The sequence below is a fragment of the Schistocerca americana genome, chromosome 2 (genome assembly GCF_021461395.2).
Source record: "Schistocerca americana isolate TAMUIC-IGC-003095 chromosome 2, iqSchAmer2.1, whole genome shotgun sequence".
Classification (NCBI taxonomy): domain Eukaryota; kingdom Metazoa; phylum Arthropoda; class Insecta; order Orthoptera; family Acrididae; genus Schistocerca; species Schistocerca americana.
Window position 1 is genome coordinate 369065131 of NC_060120.1, and position 27000 is coordinate 369092130.

General features: G+C 39.5%; 1 protein-coding gene across 1 annotated transcript in view; it reads right to left on the reverse strand.

Annotated features, from left to right (window-relative positions):
- The window catches only part of LOC124595014 (28S ribosomal protein S7, mitochondrial), an 88455-nt gene that overhangs the window by 47468 nt on the left and 13987 nt on the right, over positions 1-27000 (reverse strand). The window contains exons 2-3 of the mRNA XM_047133563.1: positions 20657-20842; positions 20515-20578 (exon numbers count right to left, since the gene is read on the reverse strand). Of these exons, the coding sequence (XP_046989519.1) occupies positions 20515-20578; positions 20657-20842 (250 nt within the window). The remainder of the gene's footprint in view (positions 1-20514; positions 20579-20656; positions 20843-27000) is intronic.

A 27000-nucleotide genomic window follows, 5' to 3' on the forward strand; every position in this document is an offset into this window, starting at 1 on the left:
TTGGTCATTCGCATAAAACTTTGCTGGGACTTCAGCCAGTATTGCTGTACCTGGTAGCCTTATATGGGTACCTGTGATCATTAGACTGTTTCCTACTTTCAGACTCAGCTGCAACTTATCTTCTGATTGTGGATAGAGCTATGATGAGAATGGATAAATTTGTTGAACTGGTGCTTGCTTTATGCAACAAGACACTACACGCATTGATGATGATTCTGAAATGATGTAGCTGATATCAAACATAGTTAGAAAAAAGTTTTAAGCACCAAATGGCAGCACAGGCAACTACATGCTTATAAATATGTTACAGATACTGTAACAAGAGATTCTTTAATGTTGAAAAGATGATGAATGGGTAGGATGAAACAAGACTAACGAGGTGTTATTTAAAAAAATCCAAGATTACAGGGCAAATGAGAGACAACAAGACAGAACACAGACAACCTAACAATGACATGCTACCGTCAGATGATATTTGTAAAACTGAGAGGGGGCAAATGATAGCTTGTAGCTCAGAGATAACCAAAACTGGGAACATATATGAGACAAAACAGGCACCAACAGATAAAATGTAAGAATGGAGTATGTAGTAAGGTGGAAATAACCATGGAAAAAAGAAACATGTCAAGCCATGTAAAGAATAATAAAATGTAAGTAATGGAAGGAATAATGGTAACCACTCAATATATAGTTGCAGTGTTGAGCAGACAACAAGATTAAAATTCAAAATTATTGAGGCTTTTGTGGCCATTTGTTGACAAACTGCCTATTGGAATCTGTTTTGGGTTCTTCTGCTGAAATTTGTTTGATGATTTTTCCAATACTTTACCAGCACGAGTGGTCAGCATTGTCAAAGCTTCACTCTCCATTGCTGGTAGTGGACTGGACTTGAGCTTGCGGGTGCAGTTTATATGTCCCAGTCACGCCAGTGTCCAAGAGCTTTTCCTTGGTCATTACCTTTATGGCTCTCCCTTGCTACCTGCAATTGTTGTTTGCCACAGCTTGGGAATCCAGGATCTATTCCCAACAAAGAATTTCCTCAAGCTTGCTGGAAATACTGTCATGTTTGTGGAACTGTACGGCTTCCCAGAACAAGTGAGCATGGAGCTCTTGTCCACAGCAAGAACCTCTGTGTTGGAAAATTTTATTATTTGGTCACTCTCACACAGTGCATGCTCCACTACAGCCAATTTCTGTGTCCCAACCTATGATACAATTTGTGTTCTGTGATCCTGGTGTTGACAGACTATCCAGTGGTTCCAACATACACTTTTCCACATATACAAGGTATGCAGTATATTTCCGACATTGCTTCTCAGAGAGCTTTCCATGTGTTGCATCTTGTGTCTGAAGTGCTGTGTCTTACATATTCTCAAGGTGAACATATCTGGAGTCCCGTGCTGCAGCAAATGACCATTTTGGGCAGCAAGGGGAGAACCATAGTGATAATGATCAGGGAAAAGCCCTCTGAAATTAGTGCAACAGGTAAATACTATCTGTAGCTGCAAGCTTGACTCCAGTCTGCCACCAACAATGGAGGGCGAAGCTCTGACAATGCCAGCCACTCGTGCTGGCAAAACGTCAGAAAAATTCTGAAGCAAATGTCGGCTGAAGAACCCGAACAGAAGCCAAAAGGCAATTTGTCACTACGCTTTCAGTCACTAAGCTTTCAGACAATGTCCTTTCTACTCTAACAGACAAAATACATACTGGCAGACTATATTATCTTTGTGCTGCCACCCAATTTTGGTCAGGGGTTGTTCTGGTGATGCGAGTGAAAGGAACAAGGAAGATGGGCAGGGGAAGGGAGGAGTGGAGAGAAGAGACAGTAATGGCTGGGTGGTAGAGGCAGCAAGAGAATGGTTTAGGAGTGTGACACCAGCAAGCCAACCCTGGACTCTGGACAAGCAGAAGAAGTTGCACAGAGGCTAAACTGAGGCCCAGCACTTGGGTGGATAGGGAGAAAACATACTCCTCCATCAAAGTGGTCACAACTAATGTTATAGTGTGTTACAAAAAATCACTGCAATTACAACAGTACACATCTAAGAAAGGGAAGATGGAAAATGAAGGGACAGATAAAGATGGATGAAGACAGAGAGAGAGAGAGAGAGAGAGAGAGAGAGAGAGAAATTTACTGTCTACATACATCTATTCATTTTCACTAATTTTCACGTTTAGTTATCGTCTTGGCAATACAAAAACTTATGCAGTGGTTGACTGTAAGCTGGATAATGGTTGTTGTCTCACAAGACACATTGAGGAGAAATAGAATGAGTGATCAGATTGTTATGGACACTTAGCAAATTAAAAATAATTACTCTTGGTGAATCAAGTAAAATACTTTCTACAGGGTACCACTGCCATCAAGGAAAATTTGATCGACACAACCCACACTAGAAAAGCATTGTGTGGTATTCTGTTGTTTTAAGAGAGGTAAGTATGTAATGGCCTTGTCGTACTACTAACCTATTTGTAATTATGGTAAACTTTTATTGTCTCTTATTATGAACCTTCAAAATTACATGACATTGATTGGCTGTCATAACATGTAACTACAAACTCACAAAGATTTATAAGTCTACACTTTGAGAATTGTTTTCACTTAAAGTGAACTTTTTATAAATATTAACCATGTGTAAACCTGACTCATTATTTGCTTATTCGATGCATGCTGGCATGGGGTGGTAGATTTGCAACTGTTCAGTAATCTGGAACTTGGTTAATTTTTTATTTTGTCCATCTCAGTTGCATTGATGTAAAACTCAGCAGTAGTGGTTACAGGTTTCGGGCTGACTCGCCCATTTTCAAACCACACACCGTGCTATTAACCTCAGTTGTTCATACAATATTGTTAAAGCTATTGTAATTATTCCAAAGTGTTCAGAGGAAATTTGGGGAGGGAGGGGACGAGAAGGAGGGGCTTATTTTCTCTAGAAACAACATTTAGCACTTCAGTTCACTCTTACCTTAGTTATGAATTTGATAATTGAAATTTACCACTAAAACAAAGTGCCTGTATTTACACGTTGGCCAGGAACCTGTGCAAACTCACCTCGAGCATTTTCCTTCTGAAAATAAATAATTATGCCTCCTAAAATTGATCACCAGTTCTGGAGGGATAAATTTTGAAAATAGTTCTGTTCACTTCACTTGAAATAATTAATAAATTTGTCTTTGTTTACTCAAACAGTCAACAGAATATTTGTCCTGACAAGTAAGGCTGCAGAGGAGGAAGTGTCTAAAAAGGCAAACAAAATGAGCCTTAGTGAAGCACCTGGTGAATGTGATCAGTGAGAATGAATTTAAGTTTTATAGTGAGTTCTGCATTTCATCCTTGCTGTGGATGTGGCTAGTGAAAATAGTGTCACAAATAGTGTCACTATTTCAGAACCAGAAGATGAGCTGTATGGTTCAAGTATTCCAGAAAAACTTCTATAAACAAATGTTGAAAATACTGACTTTAACAGAGATCAGTATAACTGCCATGATCTGTTTGTTATGTTAACTGTGAAACAGTTAGATTAAGGGGAAATGAAGTAGAGAACAAGACTGTCTTCAATGGATAACATCAGAAGTCTTTGGCATCAAGGAATGTTGGTGTTTTGGAAGTAGGCAGTGCTGGTGACAATGAAGGTAATATGTGTTTGTTGCAGGGTTCTAGAGCACATTCTTAACTCAAACACTGTTATGTTCCTGGAAGAAAACAAGCTTCTTTCAAAGAGTCAGAATGGATTATGGAAAAACAACTAGTGTGAAACAATGTTGTTTTATTCATACAAGACATCATGCAAACAATTTGTGCTGGTTAACAGGCAGATTCCTTCTTTCTGAAAGGCATTTGACACTGTACTACATCACTGACCAATGTCAAAGATAACATCAAAAAGTGCATCTTCAAAAGTGTGTTATACCAGATGGAGTGTTTCACAAAAATGAAGGTAACATTGACCATATCCTAAGGAAGTGTAACAGAAACTCTAATGTTTTTAATATATAGGGTGTTTCAAAAAGAATATACATATTTTGAACAAACATTTATTAAACGTGTAAGACAGAAAACTGTGAAACTTGGGATATGTATTTATGAATCTCTCAAATTTAGATACAGATATTTAATATGTCATCCACCAGCATCAATGCTCAAATTCCTCCCATACTCGGGCAAGCATGTCCATCGTCAGCAATGTTACAGCGCAATGAATCCAGTTCGTCACCTCTTCTAGGTTCTGTGGTAAACGTTGTCCTTAACGAAACCCCACAGGAAGAAGTCACAGGGTGTCAAATCTGGTGACCACAGAGACCAGCTGAGAAGTGTTCCTGTTTGTTTGACGATCAATCCAATAGCTCAGTTGAGTTTCATTCAGATATTTACACACATGTCGTCTCCAGTGAGGGGGTGTCCAGTCTTGTTGAAAAATAAAGTACTCCTTGTTCAGCCTCAGAAACAACCAATTTTGTACACAGCACAATACTGCTGACTGTTAACCATGTTTCCATCAAAGAAGAATGGTCCCTAAACAGATGAGTGGAACATTGCAAAAAACACATTGATTCTGGACGATTCTTGTGCATATTCAGTGTGTGCGGGTGGGTTATGTATGCCACAAATTTGAATATTGTGTTTGTTTACTTTCCACTGAAGTGGAAAGCTGACTCATCACTGAGTACGATGCGCTGTGCAAAGTGTTATCATTGTCAATAGAATTTGAAGCTCGTCAGAAAATGTCTAATGTTTGCGTAACTTGTACAGCTTCACAACCAACTGACATCTTAAAACACACCAAGTTTTGTTGCTGTAGGCAGTTTAACTCCTGGCTAGTATGACAAGTTGACTTTCACAATTAATTTAGTGGGATCCGCTTCAGCTGTACTAATATTTATCCAAAGAAAGACTGGTTTTGAGATTTTAAAATCCCACCTTCAAGTGTATGAAACTGTAACATAAGAGAGTAGGAACATAATGGAAAGTATGTGTAAAAACCAAAAGAGCAGACAGCTGAAACAAGGCGACTTACTTATTGTATACAGTAATACATAACTAGAAGAGAGGATATACTGAAGGGCAAGTTCCCATCTCCGGAGTTCGGATAGGTTGGTGTTGGTGGGAAGTATCCAGATAACCCGGACGGTGTAACACTGTGCCAAGATGTGCTGGCCGTGCACCAAGGCATGTTTAGCCACAGGGTGATCCTCATTACCAACAAACACTGTCTGCCTGTGTCCATTCATGCGAATGGACAGTTTGTTGCTGGTCATTCCCACATAGAATGCGTCACAGTGTAGGCAGGTCAGTTGGTAAATCACGTGGGTGCTTTCACACGTGGCTCTGCCTTTGATCGTGTACACCTTCCGGGTTACAGGACTGGAGTAGGTGGTGGTGGGAGGGTGCATGGGACAGGTTTTGCATCGGGGGCGGTTACAAGGATAGGAGCCAGAGGGTAGGGAAGGTGGTTTGGGGATTTCATAGGGATGAACTAACAGGTTACGAAGGTTAGGTGGACGGCGGAAAGACACTCTTGGCAGAGTGGGGAGGATTTCATGAAGGATGGATCTCATTTCAGGGCAGGATTTGAGGAAGTCGTATCCCTGCTGGAGAGCCACATTCAGAGTCTGGTCCAGTCCCGGAAAGTATCCTGTCACAAGTGGGGCACTTTTGTGGTTCTTCTGTGGGGGATTCTGGGTTTGAGGGGACGAGGAAGTGGCTCTGGTTATTTGCTTCTGTACCAGGTCGGGAGGGTAGTTGCGGGATGCGAAAGCTGTTTTCAGGTTGTTGGTGTAATGATTCAGGGATTCCGGACTGGAGCAGATTCGTTTGCCACGAAGACCTAGGCTGTAGGGAAGGGACCGTTTGATGTGGAATGGGTGGCAGCTGTCATAATGGAGGTACTGTTGCTTGTTGGTGGGTTTGATGTGGACGGACGTGTGAAGTTGGCCATTGGACAGGTGGAGGTCAACGTCAAGGAAAGTGGCATGGGATTTGGAGTAGGACCAGGTGAAACTGATGGAACCAAAGGAGTTGAGGTTGGAGAGGAAATTCTGGAGTTCTTCTTCACTGTGAGTCCAGATCATGAAGATGTCATCAATAAATCTGTACCAAACTTTGGGTTGACAGACTTGGGTAACCAAGAAGGCTTCCTCTAAGCGACCCATGAATAGGTTGGCGTACGAGGGGGCCATCCTGGTACCCATGGCTGTTCCCTTTAATTGTTGGTATGTCTGGCCTTCAAAAGTGAAGAAGTTGTGAGTCAGGATGAAGGGCTAAGGTGATGAGGAAAGAGGTTTTAGGTAGGGTGGCAGGTGATCGGCGTGAAAGGAAATGCTCCATCGCAGCGAGGCCCTGGACATGCGGAATATTTGTGTATAAGGAGGTGGCATCAATGGTTACAAGGATGGTTTCCGGGGGTAACAGATTGGGTAAGGATTCCAGGCGTTCAAGGAAGTGGTTGGTGTCCTTGATGAAGGATGGGAGACTGCATGTAATGGGTTGAAGGTGTTGATCTACGTAGGCAGAGATACGTTCTGTGGGGGCTTGGTAACCAGCTACAATGGGGTGGCCGGGATGATTGGGTTTGTGGATTTTAGGAAGAAGGTAGAAGGTAGGGGTGCGGGGTGTCGGTGGGGTCAGGAGGTTGATGGAGTCAGGTGAAAGGTTTTGCAGGGGGCCTAAGGTTCTGAGGATTCCTTGAAACTCCGCCTGGACATCGGGAATGGGGTTACCTTGGCAAACTTTGTATGTGGTGTTGTCTGAAAGCTGACGCAGTCCCTCAGCCACATACTCCCGACGATCAAGTACCACGGTCGTGGAACCCTTGTCCGCCGGAAGAATGACGATGGATCGGTCAGCCTTCAGATCACGGATAGCCTGGGCTTCAGCAGTGGTGATGTTGGGTTTAGGATTAAGGTTTGTTAAGAAGGATTGAGATGCAAGGCTGGAAGTCAGAAATTCCTGGAAGGTTTGGAGAGGGTGATTTTGAGGAAGAGGAGGTGGGTCCCGCTGTGACGGAGGACGGAACTGTTCCAGGCAGGGTTCAATTTGGATGGTGTCTTGAGGAGTCGGATCATTAGGAGTAGGATTAGGATCATTTTTCTTCGTGGCAAAGTGATACTTCCAGCAGAGAGTACGAGTGTAGGACAGTAAATCTTTGACGAGGGCTGTTTGGTTGAATCTGGGAGTGGGGCTGAAGGTGAGGCCTTTGGATAGGACAGAGGTTTCGGATTGGGAGAGAGGTTTGGAGGAAAGGTTAACTACTGAATTAGGGTGTTGTGGTTCCAGATTGTGTTGATCGGAATTTTGAGGTTTTGGAGGGAGTGGAGCTGGAAGTGGGAGATTGAGTAGATGGGAGAGACTGGGTTTGTGTGCAATGAGAGGAGGTTGAGGTTTGCTGGAAAGGTTGTGAAGGGTGAGTGAGTTGCCTTTCCGGAGGTGGGAAACCAGGAGATTGGATAGTTTTTTGAGGTGGAGGGTGGCATGCTGTTCTAATTTACAGTTGGCCTGTAGGAGGATGCTCTGAACAGCCGGTGTGGATGTGGGAGAGGAAAGATTAAGGACTTTTATTAAGGATAGGAGTTGACGGGTGTGTTCATTGGCTGAGTTGATGTGTAGGTGAAGGATTAGGTGGGTGAGGGCAATGGATTGTTCAGTTTGGAACTGGTATAGGGACTGATGGAAGGAAGGGTTGCAGCCAGAGATGGGAACTTTAAGTGTGAGGCCTTTGGGGGTGATGCCAAATTAAATTAGGACAGCATGCCACCCTCCACCTCAAAAAACTATCCAATCTCCTGGTTTCCCACCTCCGGAAAGGCAACTCACTCACCCTTCACAACCTTTCCAGCAAACCTCAACCTCCTCTCATTGCACACAAACCCAGTCTCTCCCATCTACTCAATCTCCCACTTCCAGCTCCACTCCCTCCAAAACCTCAAAATTCCGATCAACACAATTTGGAACCACAACACCCTAATTCAGCAGTTAACCTTTCCTCCAAACCTCTCTCCCAATCCGAAACCTCTGTCCTATCCAAAGGCCTCACCTTCAGCCCCACTCCCAGATTCAACCAAACAGCCCTCGTCAAAGATTTACTGTCCTACACTCGTACTCTCTGCTGGAAGTATCACTTTGCCATGAAGAAAAATGATCCTAATCCTACTCCTAATGATCCAACTCCTCAAGACACCATCCAAATTGAACCCTGCCTGGAACAGTTCCGTCCTCCGTCACAGCGGGACCCACCTCCTCTTCCTCAAAATCACCCTCTCCAAACCTTCCAGGAATTTCTGACTTCCAGCCTTGCATCTCAATCCTTCTTAAAAAACCTTAATCCTACACCCAACATCACCACTGCTGAAGCCCAGGCTATCCGTGATCTGAAGGCTGACCGATCCATCGTCATTCTTCCGGCGGACAAGGGTTCCACGACCGTGGTACTTGATCGTCGGGAGTATGTGGCTGAGGGACTGCGTCAGCTTTCAGACAACACCACATACAAAGTTTGCCAAGGTAACCCCATTCCCGATGTCCAGGCGGAGCTTCAAGGAATCCTCAGAACCTTAGGCCCCCTGCAAAACCTTTCACCTGACTCCATCAACCTCCTGACCCCACCGACACCCCGCACCCCTACCTTCTACCTTCTTCCTAAAATCCACAAACCCAATCATCCCGGCCGCCCCATTGTAGCTGGTTACCAAGCCCCCACAGAACGTATCTCTGCCTACGTAGATCAACACCTTCAACCCATTACATGCAGTCTCCCATCCTTCATCAAGGACACCAACCACTTCCTTGAACGCCTGGAATCCTTACCCAATCTGTTACCCCCGGAACCATCCTTGTAACCATTGATGCCACGTCCTTATACACAAATATTCCGCATGTCCAGGGCCTCGCTGCGATGGAGCATTTCCTTTCACGCCGATCACCTGCCACCCTACCTAAAACCTCTTTCCTCATCACCTTAGCCAGCTTCATCCTGACCCACAACTTCTTCACTTTTGAAGGCCAGACATACCAACAATTAAAGGGAACAGCCATGGGTACCAGGATGGCCCCCTCGTACGCCAACCTATTCATGGGTCGCTTAGAGGAAGCCTTCTTGGTTACCCAAGTCTGTCAACCCAAAGTTTGGTACAGATTTATTGATGACATCTTCATGATCTGGACTCACAGTGAAGAAGAACTCCAGAATTTCCTCTCCAACCTCAACTCCTTTGGTTCCATCAGTTTCACCTGGTCCTACTCCAAATCCCATGCCACTTTCCTTGACGTTGACCTCCACCTGTCCAATGGCCAACTTCACACGTCCGTCCACATCAAACCCACCAACAAGCAACAGTACCTCCATTATGACAGCTGCCACCCATTCCACATCAAACGGTCCCTTCCCTACAGCCTAGGTCTTCGTGGCAAACGAATCTGCTCCAGTCCGGAATCCCTGAATCATTACACCAACAACCTGAAAACAGCTTTCGCATCCCGCAACTACCCTCCCGACCTGGTACAGAAGCAAATAACCAGAGCCACTTCCTCGTCCCCTCAAACCCAGAATCCCCCACAGAAGAACCACAAAAGTGCCCCACTTGTGACAGGATACTTTCCGGGACTGGACCAGACTCTGAATGTGGCTCTCCAGCAGGGATACGACTTCCTCAAATCCTGCCCTGAAATGAGATCCATCCTTCATGAAATCCTCCCCACTCTGCCAAGAGTGTCTTTCCGCCGTCCACCTAACCTTCGTAACCTGTTAGTTCATCCCTATGAAATCCCCAAACCACCTTCCCTACCCTCTGGCTCCTATCCTTGTAACCGCCCCCGATGCAAAACCTGTCCCATGCACCCTCCCACCACCACCTACTCCAGTCCTGTAACCCGGAAGGTGTACACGATCAAAGGCAGAGCCACGTGTGAAAGCACCCACGTGATTTACCAACTGACCTGCCTACACTGTGACGCATTCTATGTGGGAATGACCAGCAACAAACTGTCCATTCGCATGAATGGACACAGGCAGACAGTGTTTGTTGGTAATGAGGATCACCCTGTGGCTAAACATGCCTTGGTGCACGGCCAGCACATCTTGGCACAGTGTTACACCGTCCGGGTTATCTGGATACTTCCCACCAACACCAACCAGTCAGAACTCCGGAGATGGGAACTTGCCCTTCAGTATATCCTCTCTTCTCGTCATACGCCAGGCCTCAATCTCCGCTAATTTCAAGTTGCCGCCACTCATACCTCACCTGTCTTTCAACAACTTCTTTGCCTCTACACTTCTGCCTCGACTGACATCTCTGCCCAAACTCTTTGTCTTTAAATATGTCTGCTTGTGTCTGTATGTGTGGATGGATATGTGCGTGTGTGCGAGTGTATACCTGTCCTTTTTTCCCCCTAAGGTAAGTCTTTCCGCTCCCGGGATTGGAATGACTCCTTACCCTCTCCTTTAAAACCCACTTCCTTTCGTTTTCCCCTCTCCTTCCCTCTTTCCTGATGAGGCAACAGTTTGTTGCGAAAGCTTGAATTTTGTGTGTATGTTTGTGTGTCTATCGACCTGCCAGCGCTTTTGTTCGGTAAGTCACCTCATCTTTGTTTTTATATATAATTTTTCCCACGTGGAATGTTTCCTTCCATTATATATATATATAAAAAACTGGACTGATTAGTTAGAGTGCTTACAATATTTCATTTAATGACATAATAGAATATGAACGAGCTTTGGTACACTGATAGGCTAAATAAATCTCAAGCGTGTAACAATTTGTTACTTTTTATGCAACAAGGCAATGGTATGCAGGTAACCTGAATGAACAAAGGATAAAAAACAGTGGTAAAAATTAATGGTAATATAAACCATCAGAAAGAAATTTTCACTCTGCAGTGGAGTGTGCATCGATATGAAACTTCCTGGCGAATTAGAAATGCGTGCTGGACCGAGACTCGAACTTTGCCTTTCGTTGGCAAGAGCTCTACTGAATGAGCTACCCAAGCACAACTTACAACCTGTCCTCACAGCTTTACTGGCGCAAGCATAGCTGTAAGAAGAGGTCATCAATCATGCTTGGTTAACTCAGTTGGTAGAGCACTTGCCCATGAAAGACAAAAGCCCTGAGATTGACTCTTGGTATGGCACACAGTTTTAATTTGCCAGGAAATATAAACCACGTTAAGTAAAGCATCACATTCATGATACATTATGGGCTAAGTGACAAAAATAAAAATAAAATACACAAAAACCATCACCAATCTAAAATGGGTGTAGTAATGTAAGCATCAAAATAACACACAAGAATGATCAAGTTGGAACCCATACATTTCACACAGGACGGCTAAGAGAAGCAACTAAATGAATGGGAGAAAAAGTAAATCTGCAACTTACAGATTAGTAAAAAAATATGTGCTGCTATAGGTAACTAGAAAATGGTAGATAGGCCAATCATTATTCCTTTGTATAATGTATGGCACCAACATGATCTTTTTTATGCATTGTTTCAATGCTTTCATTTTAGACTTGTGACGGTTTTTATATATTTTATTTTTGTCACTTGAACCAATAATGTATCATACATGTGAAGATTTACTTAGGATGGTTTATATTACCATTAATTTTTATCACTGATCTCACTCTTTTTATACCTTGTTCATTCATTTTACCTGTGTACCATCACCTTAAAACATCACATATTGTCACATGCTTGAAAGTTATTTGGCCTATCGGAGTAGCAGAGCTCATTCATATTTTATTATGTCCTTAAATGTAGTATAGTAAGTGCTTGGACCAGTCACTCCAGATTTTCTATATCATTGCTGATAACATCAGTTTATTTGCTTTGCACAGTTGGCACCCACACTCACCATGCTTCCACACCTCTGGCGTAGCCCTCCACTAAGTAGTAGTTGACGTTCCTACCATGGTTCTGCCCAGTGGTGGACAGTGTGAGTACTGTGTTTGTTCTCTACTTCTGTTTACTTCATCCCCCCCCCCCCCCCCTGCAAGTGTTACATTTTTAATTGATTTGATTATTGGGCTCTCCCCTTCTTTTTTTCTAGTCTCGTCTATATGCAATGATTGGAACTCTTGTACTGACTGGCCCAATCACATGTCATTTATTACCAGATACAATAAGTCACCCACCTTGGTTTGGCAGTCTGCCCTTTTGCTGTTTACACGTATTTCACATTATATTTCTTGTTTCCTCTCCTTTATATATTACAGTTTATACACCTGATGATGGGATTTTAAAATCTCAAAACCCATCATAGTTTGAATAAATGTTAGTACAACTGAAGCAGATCTCTCTAAATTAATTATCACGCCTCTCATTTGCAGATGTTCTATGTATCAAATTCTGTGAGTTGATTTTGTATGAGTATGCTGGAAAGCAGTTTGAATTTGTGTAACATTTTTGATGGAAACACAAGGGCTGCCTGGATTCTTCCCTTTACACACACATCCTGTACCTACAAACTGTCAGTACCTTCTGTGAATGTTCCAGCCATTTGGAGGCTCAGTTTGGTAACTCAGTCTGAAATGTCTCTGCATGTAATCAAGGAATTACACTTTGCAAACTCAAGAACACAAAATGATTTTTGCTGTAAGGTAGCCATTTTGCAACATGTGATAGTAACCAAGCAAACAGAAGACAACCAACATCTAGCAGCAATGAATATAAACTAAACAATGTATTTGTTCCTCCAATAACTGAGCTGTGATGCAGCAATCAATATCTCGACACACAATACTTTGTAATATGTACAGGGTTATTATAATTAAAGTTTAACTTTCAAAACACTGTAGAAGTAACACCACTGGTCAGAATGACATCAAATTGCAATGGAATATTGTTGGAGGAGGAGGAAAACATACAGCAGAAGAAGAAGAAGAAGAAGAAGGAAAAAAGAAACAGTAAGAAAATTGATGAATAGATGGCGCTGTACGTGACAGAATACGTAAACGAAAAAATGTGTCATGTGTGCATGACCCACTGAAGTTTGTATAAACATGCCGGGTACACAGCTTTTCCTCCTTTCCCGTCTGTGACGTTCACCATAACTGTCTCAATGCAGGATTGCACTCTGCTTGTAAAGCTGTATTAAAAGATTGATGACTGTGCACATGTGGCTCTGCAGAAGTTCTGGACATGGAAGGGTTTGAAAAAAGGTGTTGTGGAACTAAATTTCCGATGCATTGATCCAGTTTGGGTGTCTTTTAGCTTATGAATTACAGATACTTAAAGACACATAAAAATTAGTGCACGAACTGTGAAATTAACAGTGACTAAATAAAAACAGCTACACAGAAAAACACCGTGTCAACTGTTGGTCACTGACGAGTGCTACCAGTTGAGTTGCAGTCTAGCATTGTACAATTATTTACACGGCAGCTTTAAATGGAAAACTACTTATTAGGATTAATTAATAATTTTCACTTATAATGAATCCATACAAACTAATGAATACTGCAGCATTTTGTAGGGTTTGTGTTCCCAATGCATAGGATAACATTGTAAAACATAGCTAAGTTAATCAGGAGGATATATCAAACATGGTGCTCACGTATGAATGAGCTGGCTTTAATTATGATTTTGTGTGTGGAAAATACAACTTCAGTTTGTGTGGCACAGTTATGGAGACTTGCCAATTTCAGCAACTGTGTTGTATTACAATACATAGCAAATTTCACAAGACTAATCACTGCACTTAGAGAAAATTCCAGGGCAGTCAACTCTTGGAATTTTACATGTATGTGATGAGCTGGAATAATTTAACCATTTTACAACTTATGCTAGATTAAATTCTGCTCTACCTTACAGAGTTGATATGAAAAGTACCCAAAGGTGGGATCAACTTTTTTGAACCGCCTAAACGGTGTCGCAAGTAGAGTCCCAGCTATCACACTCTAAAGCCACTCCTGAAAGTGTACCCTCATTTGCAAGTAATTGATAAAAAGAAATTACGAATGTCACATGATGACTAGAACTTTACAAATATTAGTATCATGCAGAGTGGCAACATAGTGTAATGGTTAAGGTATATGGAGCCAGCTGAGGGTTTGAATCCTGTCAAATGCTATGAATTTTTTTATTTTTAAGTAACTCTGGTCAGTGTTTTTGTTCAATTACTTGGTTTAAATGTAATTTTTTCCATTTCTAAATGTTTGTCAAGTCACTTTAGCCATCTTATTAACTTTTTCATTTGCTTTAATTTTTCTTCCAATCATTTAATATTTCTGTCCATGTGATTTTTATCGTTTTTATGTATTGGTTGCAATTTAATTTCTTCCATTTTATCATCTTATATTTCTGTAAATAAGTTATACAAAACTGCAACCAGTCACTTATTTGAATAATTATGTTTTATTCCATGAATCGGTTTTCGAACCTTTTCAGGTTCATCTTCAGATGGTTTCAGGAAGTTACATCATTATTGCTAGCATAATGCTGGGTGCTGGCTCTATGATAAAAAGATGGAACACATTTTAATGTATCACCATGACTATAGCTTATCTGTCGATACAGATGTAAATTTAGTTTTTTACTTACTGCGACAGTATAGGCGGCTTTTCTCGGTTAGTGTCCATTGTCTGCCTCCATTATGATGTCCAGTTGTTATATCACTACGCAAACTATATTAATTTACACTCTGACAGGGAAACTTTTCCAGCATACAGCATGTGCTTTACAACTGTTGCTAGTAACAAAGATCTTGACAGAAAGATATGGCATAGGCGTACTTTGCACAGAGATGTAATTTGTTCTTCTTTACATGTGTTAAAGTCGACATAAGGGCAAATATTTTAATCAGACTGGCGATAACATGAGACTACAAAATAAAATAAATACTGTTTAGTTCAGCTAAAGGTATATGTATAAAAGTTATAGTGATTGTAATGGACTAAAGCTGTTTGTATGGCTGGCTGTACACTTTATATTTAAAAAAAAACCATAAACAAAAGTTCTTTAACTGTTAACTTACTTTTATTCTAACATTAAAGTGATCAGGAATATTGGTAAAGGCACAGCTAGAAGTAATATGTATAAAAGTACTGATTTATATTAGCGATAGAGGGCTTTGACATTTAGAAATATAGTACAGGTTTTATTCTGTGGTAGGATATTACACTGACACCGGTGTAGTTAGGATGTAAGGAGAGGGAGGGGGGTCGTTGGGGGCTGCTTTATTACAAACGCTATGTTGATGACACTCTCATTCTGTTCAATGGAACAACAGAAGAAATAGATAATCTAGCCAAATAACTTAATAAAATTCACAATAAAAGTCAATTCACAGTAGACTAAGAAACACCAGAAGGCATTAACTATCTTGATCTAAAAATCTCAAATAAAAACCAAAAGCATAAATTTCAAATTTTCAGAAAGCCAACAACCACCAATATTACCATACACAAATCCTCTTGCCATCCAGACCAACATAAAAAAGCATTCTTCAGAACAATGGTTAATCACATGCTTAAAATCCCGATTGACACAAGTGAAAGACAAAAAGAAACAGAAATTATTAAATAAATTGCCTCCAGCAATGGGTACAATGCTGCAATAATAGATAAACTACTCCATACACCAAAATTAAATCAATCAACTGCTGAACAGCCATCCACAAACAAGAAGACAACATTTATAAGTCTGCCTTTCCTAGGGAAGATTTCTCACCAAATTGCCAACCTCTTCAAGACATACAACATAAAAATAAGTTTCATCACCAACAACAACATACAAAATAAAATCATACACAGCACCAACACCACTATACAACAGTATCAAAGGTCAGGTGTGTACAAGTTCAATTGCAACTCATGTCCAAGCTTCTACATTGGACAAACTGGTAGAATCTTCACAATAAGATTTAAAGAACACATAGATGCACTCTGTCTTAAATACCTGAAAAGTCCAGCTTTGCCTCACATCTTGCCCAACACAATCATTCTGCAAACAACATAGAACAGAATCTCCAAATACTCCACTTTGCCAACAATGGCACAACACTTGACCTTCTTGAAGAAACTGAAATATTTATCTACACAAATACAGCACCTGACTACCTACTCAATGATCAAATTGAACTGAGAAACAAATTTTTCCTTCAGAACTTTGAAGATCTACTAGTTCAAAACAAATAACCACTCAACGAATGCTAGACCCCCCCCCCCCCCTTTACATCCTAACTACACCGGTGTCAATGTAATATCCCACCACAGAATAAAACCTGTACTATATTACTAAATGTTAAAGCCCTCTACTGCTAACATAAATCAGTACTTTTATACATATTACTTCTAGCTGGAACAAACAGAAGCTGCCTTTACCAATATTCCAGATTACTTAATGTTAGAATAAAAAATAAGTCAACAGTTAAAGGATCACTTTAATGTTAGAATAAAAAATAAGTCAACAGTTAAAGGACTTTTGTTCATGGTTTTTTAAAATATAAAGTGTACAGCCATACAAACAGCTTTAGTCCATTACAATCACTATAACTTTTATACATATACCTTTAGCTGAAATAAACAGAATCTACTCTTGCTAATACTCCAGATCATGTTAACATAACAACAGAAATAAGTCAACAGTTCATCTGAAGGTTTGTTTTTAATTTAAATTTAAATATAAAGGTTCTAGTCTAACAGATAGCTGCATCTCACTGCATATACAATAACTCAGTATCATTGATTCCTGGGTATTCATGTTAATGCCAATCACGTTTAAAAAAATGCTAAAAACTGCCTGTATTATATGTAATATACAAATAGAAATAAGATATCAGATCACCTGAAGTTTGTTCTTGTAGTAATTTATCGCCAGTCTGATTAAAATATTTGCCCTTATATCGACTTTAATACATGTAAAGAAGAACAAATTACATCTCTGTGCAAAGTACGCCTATGCCATATCTTTCTGTCAAGATCTTTGTTACAAGCAACAGTTGTAAAGCACGTGCTGTATGCTGGAAACATTTTGCTGTCAGAGTGTAAATTAATATAGTTTGCGTGGAAGTGTGTGTAGTGATATAACAACTGGACATTATAATGGAGGCAGACAGATGGACACTAACCGAGAAAAGCCGCCTATACTGTCGTAGTAAGTAAAAAACTAAATTTACATCCATATCGACAGATAAGCTATAGTTATGGTGATACATTAAAGTGTGTTCCATCTTTTTGTCATAGATCCAGCACCCAGCATTATGCTAGCAATAATGATGTAACTTCCTGAAACTATCTGAAGATGAACCTGAATAGGTTCGAAAACCGGTTGCTGGAATAAAACACAATTATTCAAAAAAGTGACAGGTTGCAGTTTCGTACAACTTATTTACATTCAATATACAGTCACGGTTCTAAAATATCTGTAATGGATAAGCACAAACATTATTTCACATTGCACAAAACCCACTGCTTCATACCACAAATTATTAATTGCTTTGTCAAAACTTGCAATAAAGTTGGCTCACATCTGTTTCTCCTATACCAATTTGTCCTACACAACCTGTTCAGTTCCTTTATGACCCTCTCACTGGTGTTCCCTATGGACAATATGGTGAAATCTTGAAATGTCTCATTCCATAGTATTCCCACATTTCCTCTAAATTGTACATTGTAAATTGAGGACCACTGTCCAACAATAACATGCCAGGCTTCCCCACTTGCACAAAGTAGTCCTTTTCTTTCTTCTTTATCAAGACCCCTGAAATATATCTGTTGCAGTAACCCCAGAAATATACCTGTTGTGGCCTTCATCAGTGCAGTTGAGCAGGTGGCTCTCAAACTGCCTCCAAGTGAAATCGAAGTTGTCCAACGAGATACATGCAGGTCGTTCACTAAGCATTGTGGTGTTGCCAGCAGATAATGGGACTGCTACCATCATGCTACACAAGGCAGACTATGATAGCACAGTTTGACAACTTCTGGATTCCAGAATGAGATTTTCACTCTGCACCGAGTGTGCGCTGATATGAAACTTCCTGGCAGATTAAAACTGTGTGCTGGACCAAGACTCGAACTCGGGACCTTTGCTTTCGCGGTGAAGTGCTCTACCATCTGAGCTACCCAAGCATGACTCACGCCCCGTACTCACAACTTTACTTCTGCCAGTACCTCGTCTCCTACCTTCCAAACTTTACAGAAGCAATTTTGTAGTTCACATAGTCTTTGAAGTTCAGTATGATGGTAGATTAACAGGCCACAATGCAAACAAAGATGTATAAGAAGCAATCAAATGAAAATGAGACAGGACGGAATAAAATATCGCCAGCTGCTAGTAAGACACACACACACTGAGGGATCTGTACAAACTTAATTAGGTATACGGACTGTTTATCCATTAGCAGAATCAATCAAGAACCTTGATGATTTTTGTCTGTTATCAATATTGATACTGGCAAGATATTGGCCCTAGGCATACCAACACTTTCAAGAATGTTTTAATTTCAAATTTGAAGTAGAATAAAAGAAATTTTTTTGTGAGTTATAATTAAAAATTAACAATTTCCTATTTTTTCTCTTTACTTGTACTGTGAAACCTATCTTCTTGCCAAATTTCATTATTCTATGTCATGAGGAAGTACCCTGTACATTTTACTGAGTGAGTCTGCGAGTAACCAAATATGTGACATAAATGGCCATACCTTTTGATTGCACAAACTTAGAATATTTTCATTTTTACGCCATCAAAGTACTGTAGACCACAGTATGTGACATAAATTTCAACTTGAAATATCAACCAGTTCCTGAGAAAATGGGGTCAGATATATATACAGAAAGTCTGATAACAAATGACATTTTTTTTCATGTGATATAATTACAAGTTAACAATTTCAGGATTTTTCCTTTGGTTGTAGTGTCAAATCTTGCTTCTTGGCAAATTTCAGGATCTATGTCAACAGGAAGTACAGTTTTAAAAATTTGGACATACATACATAGATACATACATCATATGTACATACAGACAGACAAAAGGGCAGTTAAGTGATCCTATTAAGGATTAATTTTTTCCGACTGAAGTACAGAACCCTAAAAAGTAAGTAAACTGTTTACTGTTTCAAACATAATCACCATAAATGTTAACACATTAATCTACTGTGGGACAAGATGACACTAGTTTCATGGAAAAATGTTTGAGGTTGCCCACGACACCATTATTGTACCCAAGCATGAAGCTCTTTGTCTGAAGCAAATGGACAAATGTCATTCTTCAGGGCTCCAAAAATATGGAAATCGCGTGGGGAGTGATTGGGACTGTATGGATGATGTGTAGGAGCTCTCCAGCAAAACTACTGCAGTGCACTTGGAACAACCTAGGCAACAGGCGGGTGGGCATTATCCCGTCATCCGTCAACATTCATGGGTGTTAGGACTTGATGGCTCACTGGCTTTTTTGGAACATGACACCACAATTAATGCACAGTGCTACGTGGACGCTTTGCAAAAACAGAAGAGCACCACGACGTCCAAAGGCCCAAGAATGTTGAAGGACAGCATCATTCTGTTGCAGGATAATATTCACTCACGTGTTGCCAAGGTTATTTCAACTAATTTTGAAGTTTCGCTGGAAAAAACTTATACATCCACCATACAGTCAAGATCCTTGACCATGTAATTTCCATATAGCTGGACTCCTGAAGAAAGATATTCACGGCCGTCAATTTGATTTGGACGAAGAGGTGGTCACCTGGCTGCAAACAGGGTTGTGTAGGCAATCATAAACATTTTTATGTGAAGGCATTGACCATCTTGTCTCACAATGGTGATTACTTTTGAAATATAAATTTTGAAAACAGTATTGGCAAAGCAGTGACTTGATTAGATAATTTGAAATAACAATCAGTCTTGATCACTATTATTATTAAAAAGTCTCATGTAATGGTAAATGGTTTTTATCCTATCTAGATCATCATCAGTCCATGTCTCATAAGGAGCACTGACAAGTTTCAGAAGACACCTCTGGCAGCTTGAGCAGTTTACTCTTATTCCTCCCTAACCCCCCCCCCCCTTCCCCCCCGAATTTGTTGCATTTTCATTTGACTGCCCGTTATACTTACAGCAGAGATCATTCTACAGAGATTACAAAACAGGTGACAGAGTAGATAGTTTCAGTAGGGGTTTTACTGTAGGTAAGCCACAAAACAATCACTAGAAATGATATGTTTATATCAGGGAAATGCTGTTGGTGTTCCTAAGCCCTGTATATGTTGGTCGGATGTTCTACAGTAATGCACACAGCTGGACAAGCCTAAGTTTGTCTTGGTCATGTATGATGCACAGTGATGAACAGTATTCAAAATTAAGTTGAAATTATAAGTTTACTCTGACAGGTGATTGAATTAATTGCTAGCTTACAGAGAGCAAAATCAGTCACGACATGACAGGGCAATATATGACCTCCTTGGAGGAAAAATATTATTTCATGCAAGTGCTAGAAGGAGCCGTTATATTAGCATTTAGTTAATAAACTCAACATTTGCATTCTTTTAATAAACACAAAGTCGAATTCTTCCAAATTTTTACATACCTTTTGTACCAGCTCTCGGGCCAAAGCTTTCCTTCCTGATTTCATAACATGATTTGTAAATTTCCTGCAAATCATAATGCAATAATGTATTCACAACAGATTAAATAAATAAATATACAGTGAAAAACTGTTGTTTATTTACCTCACAATATCATCATGAAAAACAGACGACGTCTGATCATTTAGGGCGGCTTTCACAGGTAAATGTGAGAGCTTCTGGGCTTCTCCTTCTTCTATTAATCTATTCTGTTCATTCTGCTTAAATACAGGGTCAATAAAATATGGTGCGTATGAACTAAACAATGCTTGTTTCACAACATTACAGCATCTGGAAGACATGAATACACTCATTAAAAAATAAAAAAAATAAAACACCCACACAAAATGACAGAATAAAAAATAATTGCTAAAATGGTTTTAACAATATGTCCAAATGGTGATGTGTGGAAACAGATTTGATTTCACCTCCAACAAGGTTAGATTTGAAAACCCTACATGTGGATAAAAACAAATAAAAATTGGCTTGTTCAGCAACATACAAAATTACAGAACATCTGTACCTGAGATACTGCTATTGCAGGCAGAAAAGATATGCCATGAGTTAGCTAAAGACTGATCACAATCTTGATTTGAGAAAGCAAATCGGCCATATCCCTTTCAAAGGAATAATCACAGCAATTTCCTTAAGCAATGTAAAGAAAACCACGGAATACCCATCTGATCAAGAAATCAAACTTATGCCCTTCCTAATGTGACAGTATCTCTAGTGTTTTACTCTGTGTTGCTTTGCTCAGTGTAGTTGTTGCAGGAGTGAATTATAATTTGCTCTCCTTGCCAGTCTTTACGTTTGTGTTGTCTGTTATTTGGAGTTAAATTTAAAAATAACCATCCTTTATTTTCTAAATTTGTGTGTTATATATTATTATTATTGTAAATGACTAATCAAATCTATGTCGAATGGGCATCAAATCTCATTAAAACATTTACACAAGGCTTTTGAGTGCCTCTACTAACATTAACACTATGATTCACAGCTCAAAAAGCAGCACAATCAATGGCACACAGTAAATGAAAACCCGTGCATGAAGTTTGTATGCATCCAGGTGGCTATGAAAATGATGTAACACCAGAATATGAACAAGTTAACCAAGAAGCTCAGTCCTACATGTTTTTTCCTTAAAAATCTTTCCCCTTGCTGATCTGCAGGCAGGATTGTATGGATAGTTTCAGTCAATACTGCCCTGTGGCAAAATCTTCTGGTTACTGAACTATGGCAAAGTCTTCTGGGGCAAGGCTGCCAAGGTGACAAAAGTATTTATTCTACAGGAGTGTGAATGTAAAATTGATAACCAAATATCAAGCAGAAGTGAACTGAAAGACATTGGGCTTTTTACACTCACATACCAATAAAATTATTCACTAATGGTATTTGGTTTAATAATAATAGTGAATTTGGGATGAACTGAGAAATTCAAAATCACATAAATAATTTCCATATAGCTCATGTTTCATCCATGGCAAGATGTTTAGAAAGAAGTTTTACATTCTCAAGAACAAGTATTTAACAGATTGTCATCAGACGTCAAGCAGGAAATTGCAAATCCCCAAATATTCAAAAATATAGAGAAAGAGGATCATATTACTCACTATTCCTATAGTTTTTCAGCATATTTGGGTCCAATGAATTGTATTTCCAAGTGCTGCAGTTATTCCACTACTTTACATTATACTGATGGCATTATCAGCAAAGAGAACTAATTCCGCTTCCTGGATATATGATGGAAGATCATTTATACAGAAAAACAATAACAGCAGTTCCAATATCTATTCCTGTGGTACACCCATAGTGATTATTACAGATTCTTATGATGCTATCTTATTGTGTATGCTCCCTTTGTGTACTATTAATGTAATATTTTGTAACTTATCAGTTAGGTAGGATGAAAAGCACCAGTATGATACCATGCTATTTGAGCTTCTCAAGGAGGGTACTGTGAACTGCACAAGCAAATGCTTTTGATAAGCCACAGGAAATATCAGTTGGTGGCATTTTTACATTTAGTAAATGTATAACATGATTTACAAATTGAAAAGTAGCATGTTTTGGGAGAAACACTTTGAAATCAACCAAAACAAGCAGTTTCCAGAAAGATACTAGATCTTAGGTATCTAATAATATTTTCCAGCTATGCCTATGTTCTTCTAGTCACACATGCAGGCATAAATGGGGTAATGCCTATTGATAGGATATTGTGGAGAGAGTAAGGCAAATCAACTATTTCAATCTATCCAAGAAAAATTCTAACGGCAAGAGATGTGATTTTTAAAGAAAATACAGTTCAAAAGGGTCTCCTGAACCTACCATAACAGATGTATGCTCTGTTCCATAATATAATGATGAGGTGGCATGTGATGTCACATGTGAACAAACCGAAAGTGAACAGAACACTGACAATATGTCGTTGCACAGACTTCAGATCTGTCATTATCAGAAGAAGCTTTGTAAAGTAAAGGATTGCACAAAGGTTCTCAGGCAATTAAAGAAGAGTGGCAAACATACTGAAAATAGGACATAAGAAACAGCTATTTGCCCTCAGATAAAAAGCCAGTCAACACCAAGTGGATTTTCAAAATTAAAAAGGCTGTTAAAGGCGACAATACCAGTTACAAACCACATATAGTAGTTGAACGATGCACTGAACCAAAGGGTCAGTCTACGAAGAGACACATGCTCCAGGAGTCTGCTACAATTCCATAATACACCTGTTTGCTTTAGCTTGCCAGATAAATATTATCCAAAATATATCGCTTACACATTGCTGCGGCATTCCTACAACACTATTTGAAAGAGCAGATTTATGCTAAAATCCCAGAGACTGATTTCCTCACTAGAATTATTAAGGACAAGTGCATCTAGATAGTTAAGAAAGCAGTTTGTGGGTTAAAACAATGCCGTTGCAACTGGAATATTAAACTATGTAGAACCGACTTAAAACACGAACATTAATAGATGTACAACAGGTTCATATATTTATTAGAAGAACAATGTAACAGTATTATGAAAAGGAAAGTTGCTACTCACCATACAGCAGAGATACTGAGTCGCAGAAAGGTGCAACAAGAAGACTGTCAGAAATAAAGCTTTTGGCCCATAACGCGTTCGCCAAAAATAGACTCCCCCCCCCACACACACACAACGCAACTTGCACACACATGACTGCAGTCTCAGGCAACTGTAGCCATACTACAAGCAGCAGCACCAGTCTGGCTGCTGCTCACAGTGTGGCTACAGTTGCCTGAGACTGCAGTTGTTTGTGTGTGTGTGTGTGTGTGTGTGTGTGTGTGTGTGTGTGGGCGTGCGCGCGCTTGGATGTGTGTCTGTAGTCTATTTTTGACAAAAGCTTTATTGGCTGAAAGCTTTATTTGTGACAGCATTTTTATTGTGCCTATCTGTGACTCAGCATCTCCACTATACGATGAGTAGCAAATTTCTTTTTCATAATATTGTTACATTCCATCCTGGACTTTCCATTGCTAGAAGAATAATCGGATGATATATTAATTTTTGCAGTGTATGTTGGCAACATGTTGATTTTAAGTAATAACCCACAAGAGAAGGGAAGTGACAAAAAGAAACTCAAACTACAATTTACATTCAAAAATCTGGTAGTATTGAATTGTTTGGCCATCAGAACCACAAAAGTTCACAAAAGGGAGTATTATAATGAATCAGTCTTTATATAGAATGAATACTTGATAAAAGCAACATGAAGAATTGTAATCCAAAGTTGACAAACTCTGAACAAGACATACTCAGACATGACCTGTGATCCAAGACAGATGAAGAGAGAACAGTCATGAGAAATATTCTTTAAGACGAACTGTAAGCAGGGAATGTATGAACAATCAGGCACAAAATCTGGATATGCAAATGCAGTTGTAAGTCATTTCAACAATAATCCACGAATACTGCATTGGCAAGTAACTGAAAGAATCCTGTGATACATGAAAGGACTAAAGACTGAAACTGTCACTGTCTAGTGCTGAAAATTAGGCAGGAGACACAGAGGGTAGAAAATCAGCCACTGGATTTATGATTAAATTACAAGCAGGTGCAATTTCTTGGAGCAGCAGAAACAGCCTACAGCAACTGTATCAACTATCGCAGATGAAAACATGATCTTTGCTTCAACTTGGTCACGAGACACTCAGTCAGCAAAGATTGGAAAATGAAATCTCGTCAGTCCTTGGAAGTAACCTAATTAGAATTTACTGTGATAATAAGTGTGTGACTGATTGTCCAAAGCAAGTGTCTCCAAATAATAAACCAAACATACTGATACCAGACATCAATTTCTTAGAGAAAAATAGAATCGGCTCAGGTTATAAAGGAACAAAGTCCAACAGAGCAGAAGCTCACTCAAATCTAGATGAAGCAACACTCACGACTACATAATCACGTAACTGAAGATTGTCATAATTCAATGACGTAAAATGTGTTTCTGATGCACAAGCAATGTGACACTTCTTGCTCTTTCAGTTTAAATCTCTCTTCGAGTTTCTTTTTGTCACTTCCCTTCTCTTGTGGGTTATAACTTAAAATCAACATGTTGCCAATATAAATTTCAACAATTAATATATCATTTCCAACTTCTAACAAATACACAGACCTTTTGTACATCTATTAATGTGCAAATTTAAGACTGTTTTATTTAGCTTAATATTCTAGTTGCAACTATACTGACTAATGATTTGGTGTCACCTGAGTAACAAATACATCAGAAATGTTTTAACCATTCTAAAACTGCTCAAGTTGACTGTTGGTAATGTTACTGTGAACTGGAAAGGTGAAGGAACAACTACAGCTCTGATAAGATGAGAACCATCGAGCATTGTGGAGTGTGAGTATAAAAAATTGCAAGAAATCAATTCCAATTCCAACTGACTTCCAAAGTACTGGCTCTGAGCACTATGGGACTTAACATCTGAGGTCATCAGTCCCCTAGAACTTAGAACCACTTAAACCTAACTAACCTACGGACATCACACACATCCATGCCCGAGGCAGGATGCGAACCTGTGACCGTAGCGGTCACGCGGTGCCAGACTGTAGTGCCTAGAACCGCTTGGCCACACCGGCCGGCTCCAAAGTACTACCAGGAGTCCAACTAGCACAATAACTCTGTGTAGGGGGTTAAAAAGAAAAAGGTACAGTGGTCAAGCAGCTTCTCATACATCATACACTTCTATAGTCAATGTTAAGTGATGCTTGAGGTGGAGTAGAGTGAGACAGTCTGATGGAAGATTAGGTGAATGCCTGGAATGTTATCTGGTATCATGTATGTACAGATGAGATGGTGTTATTGACATGGTTTGGGGGTGTTCCACATGCTTAGGATGTAGTTCCCCTATTGTGCTTAAGAAAATGCTGAATGTGGAGGGATATGAGCACCTGTTACAGCATTGTGTACTGTATTTAGTACAGGAACAGTTTGGGTTGTTTTGAAAAACAGTCTTATGCAAACACAATTCATTTATTTTTGTATTTACGCAGACATGTTTTGAAACCTTTGTGTCATCTTCTGTGGGTCAAATTCTTATTTCTGTAAAGTACAATATGAGATTTATAATAATTAACTGTTGTATACCTAAGAATTACAGTATGTGCAATTTGCTTTGTTTTGTTTAGACGCTCACCTTACAATTACGTTGCTAAATGAACTGCATTATTATACACCAGTTTTTTGTGCTCTTTTTCATAATTTTTTGACAGCATGTCATCTGCAAACTAGCTATGAAGACAATTAATGCATATTTATTAAGAACTGTTTCGGGGGTAGAGGTTACGTGCGTTTCTGCACTTACATTTTTTTGTCCTGTTGCGTGTCTGGATGGTTTCTCAATCAATGGTTATTTAGTTTGAAAAAGTGTGTGGAAACAGTGCACTGAATATCCATTGATCGAGACATCAACCAGACACTCAACACGATGAAAAAATGTAAGTACAGAAACACACATAACCTCTAACCACGAAACAGTTCTTGATAAATATGCATTAATTTTCTTCATGCCTAATTTGCAGGTGACATGTTGTCAAGAAAACGACAAAAAAAGAGCACAAAAAACTGGTGTATAATAATGCATTTCATTTAGCGATGTAATTAAAGGTGAGTGTCTAAACAAAACAAAGCAAACTGCACATATCGTAATTCTTAGGTCTACAACAGTTAAATTATTATAAATCTCATATTGTACTTTAAAGAAATAAGAATTTGATGCAGAGAAGATAACACATAGGTGTGGAAACACGTCTGGGTAAATATAAAAATAAACAAATTGTGTTTGCATAAGGCTGATTTTCAAAACAACCCAATTTTAAATCGCTAACATGGAAGAACATCAAGAGGAGCTTCAGACCTTAGTAAAATGAGCAACAGTTTGTAGACAATGCATACTGGCATGAACAAGTGTCTATGAAGTGATGAT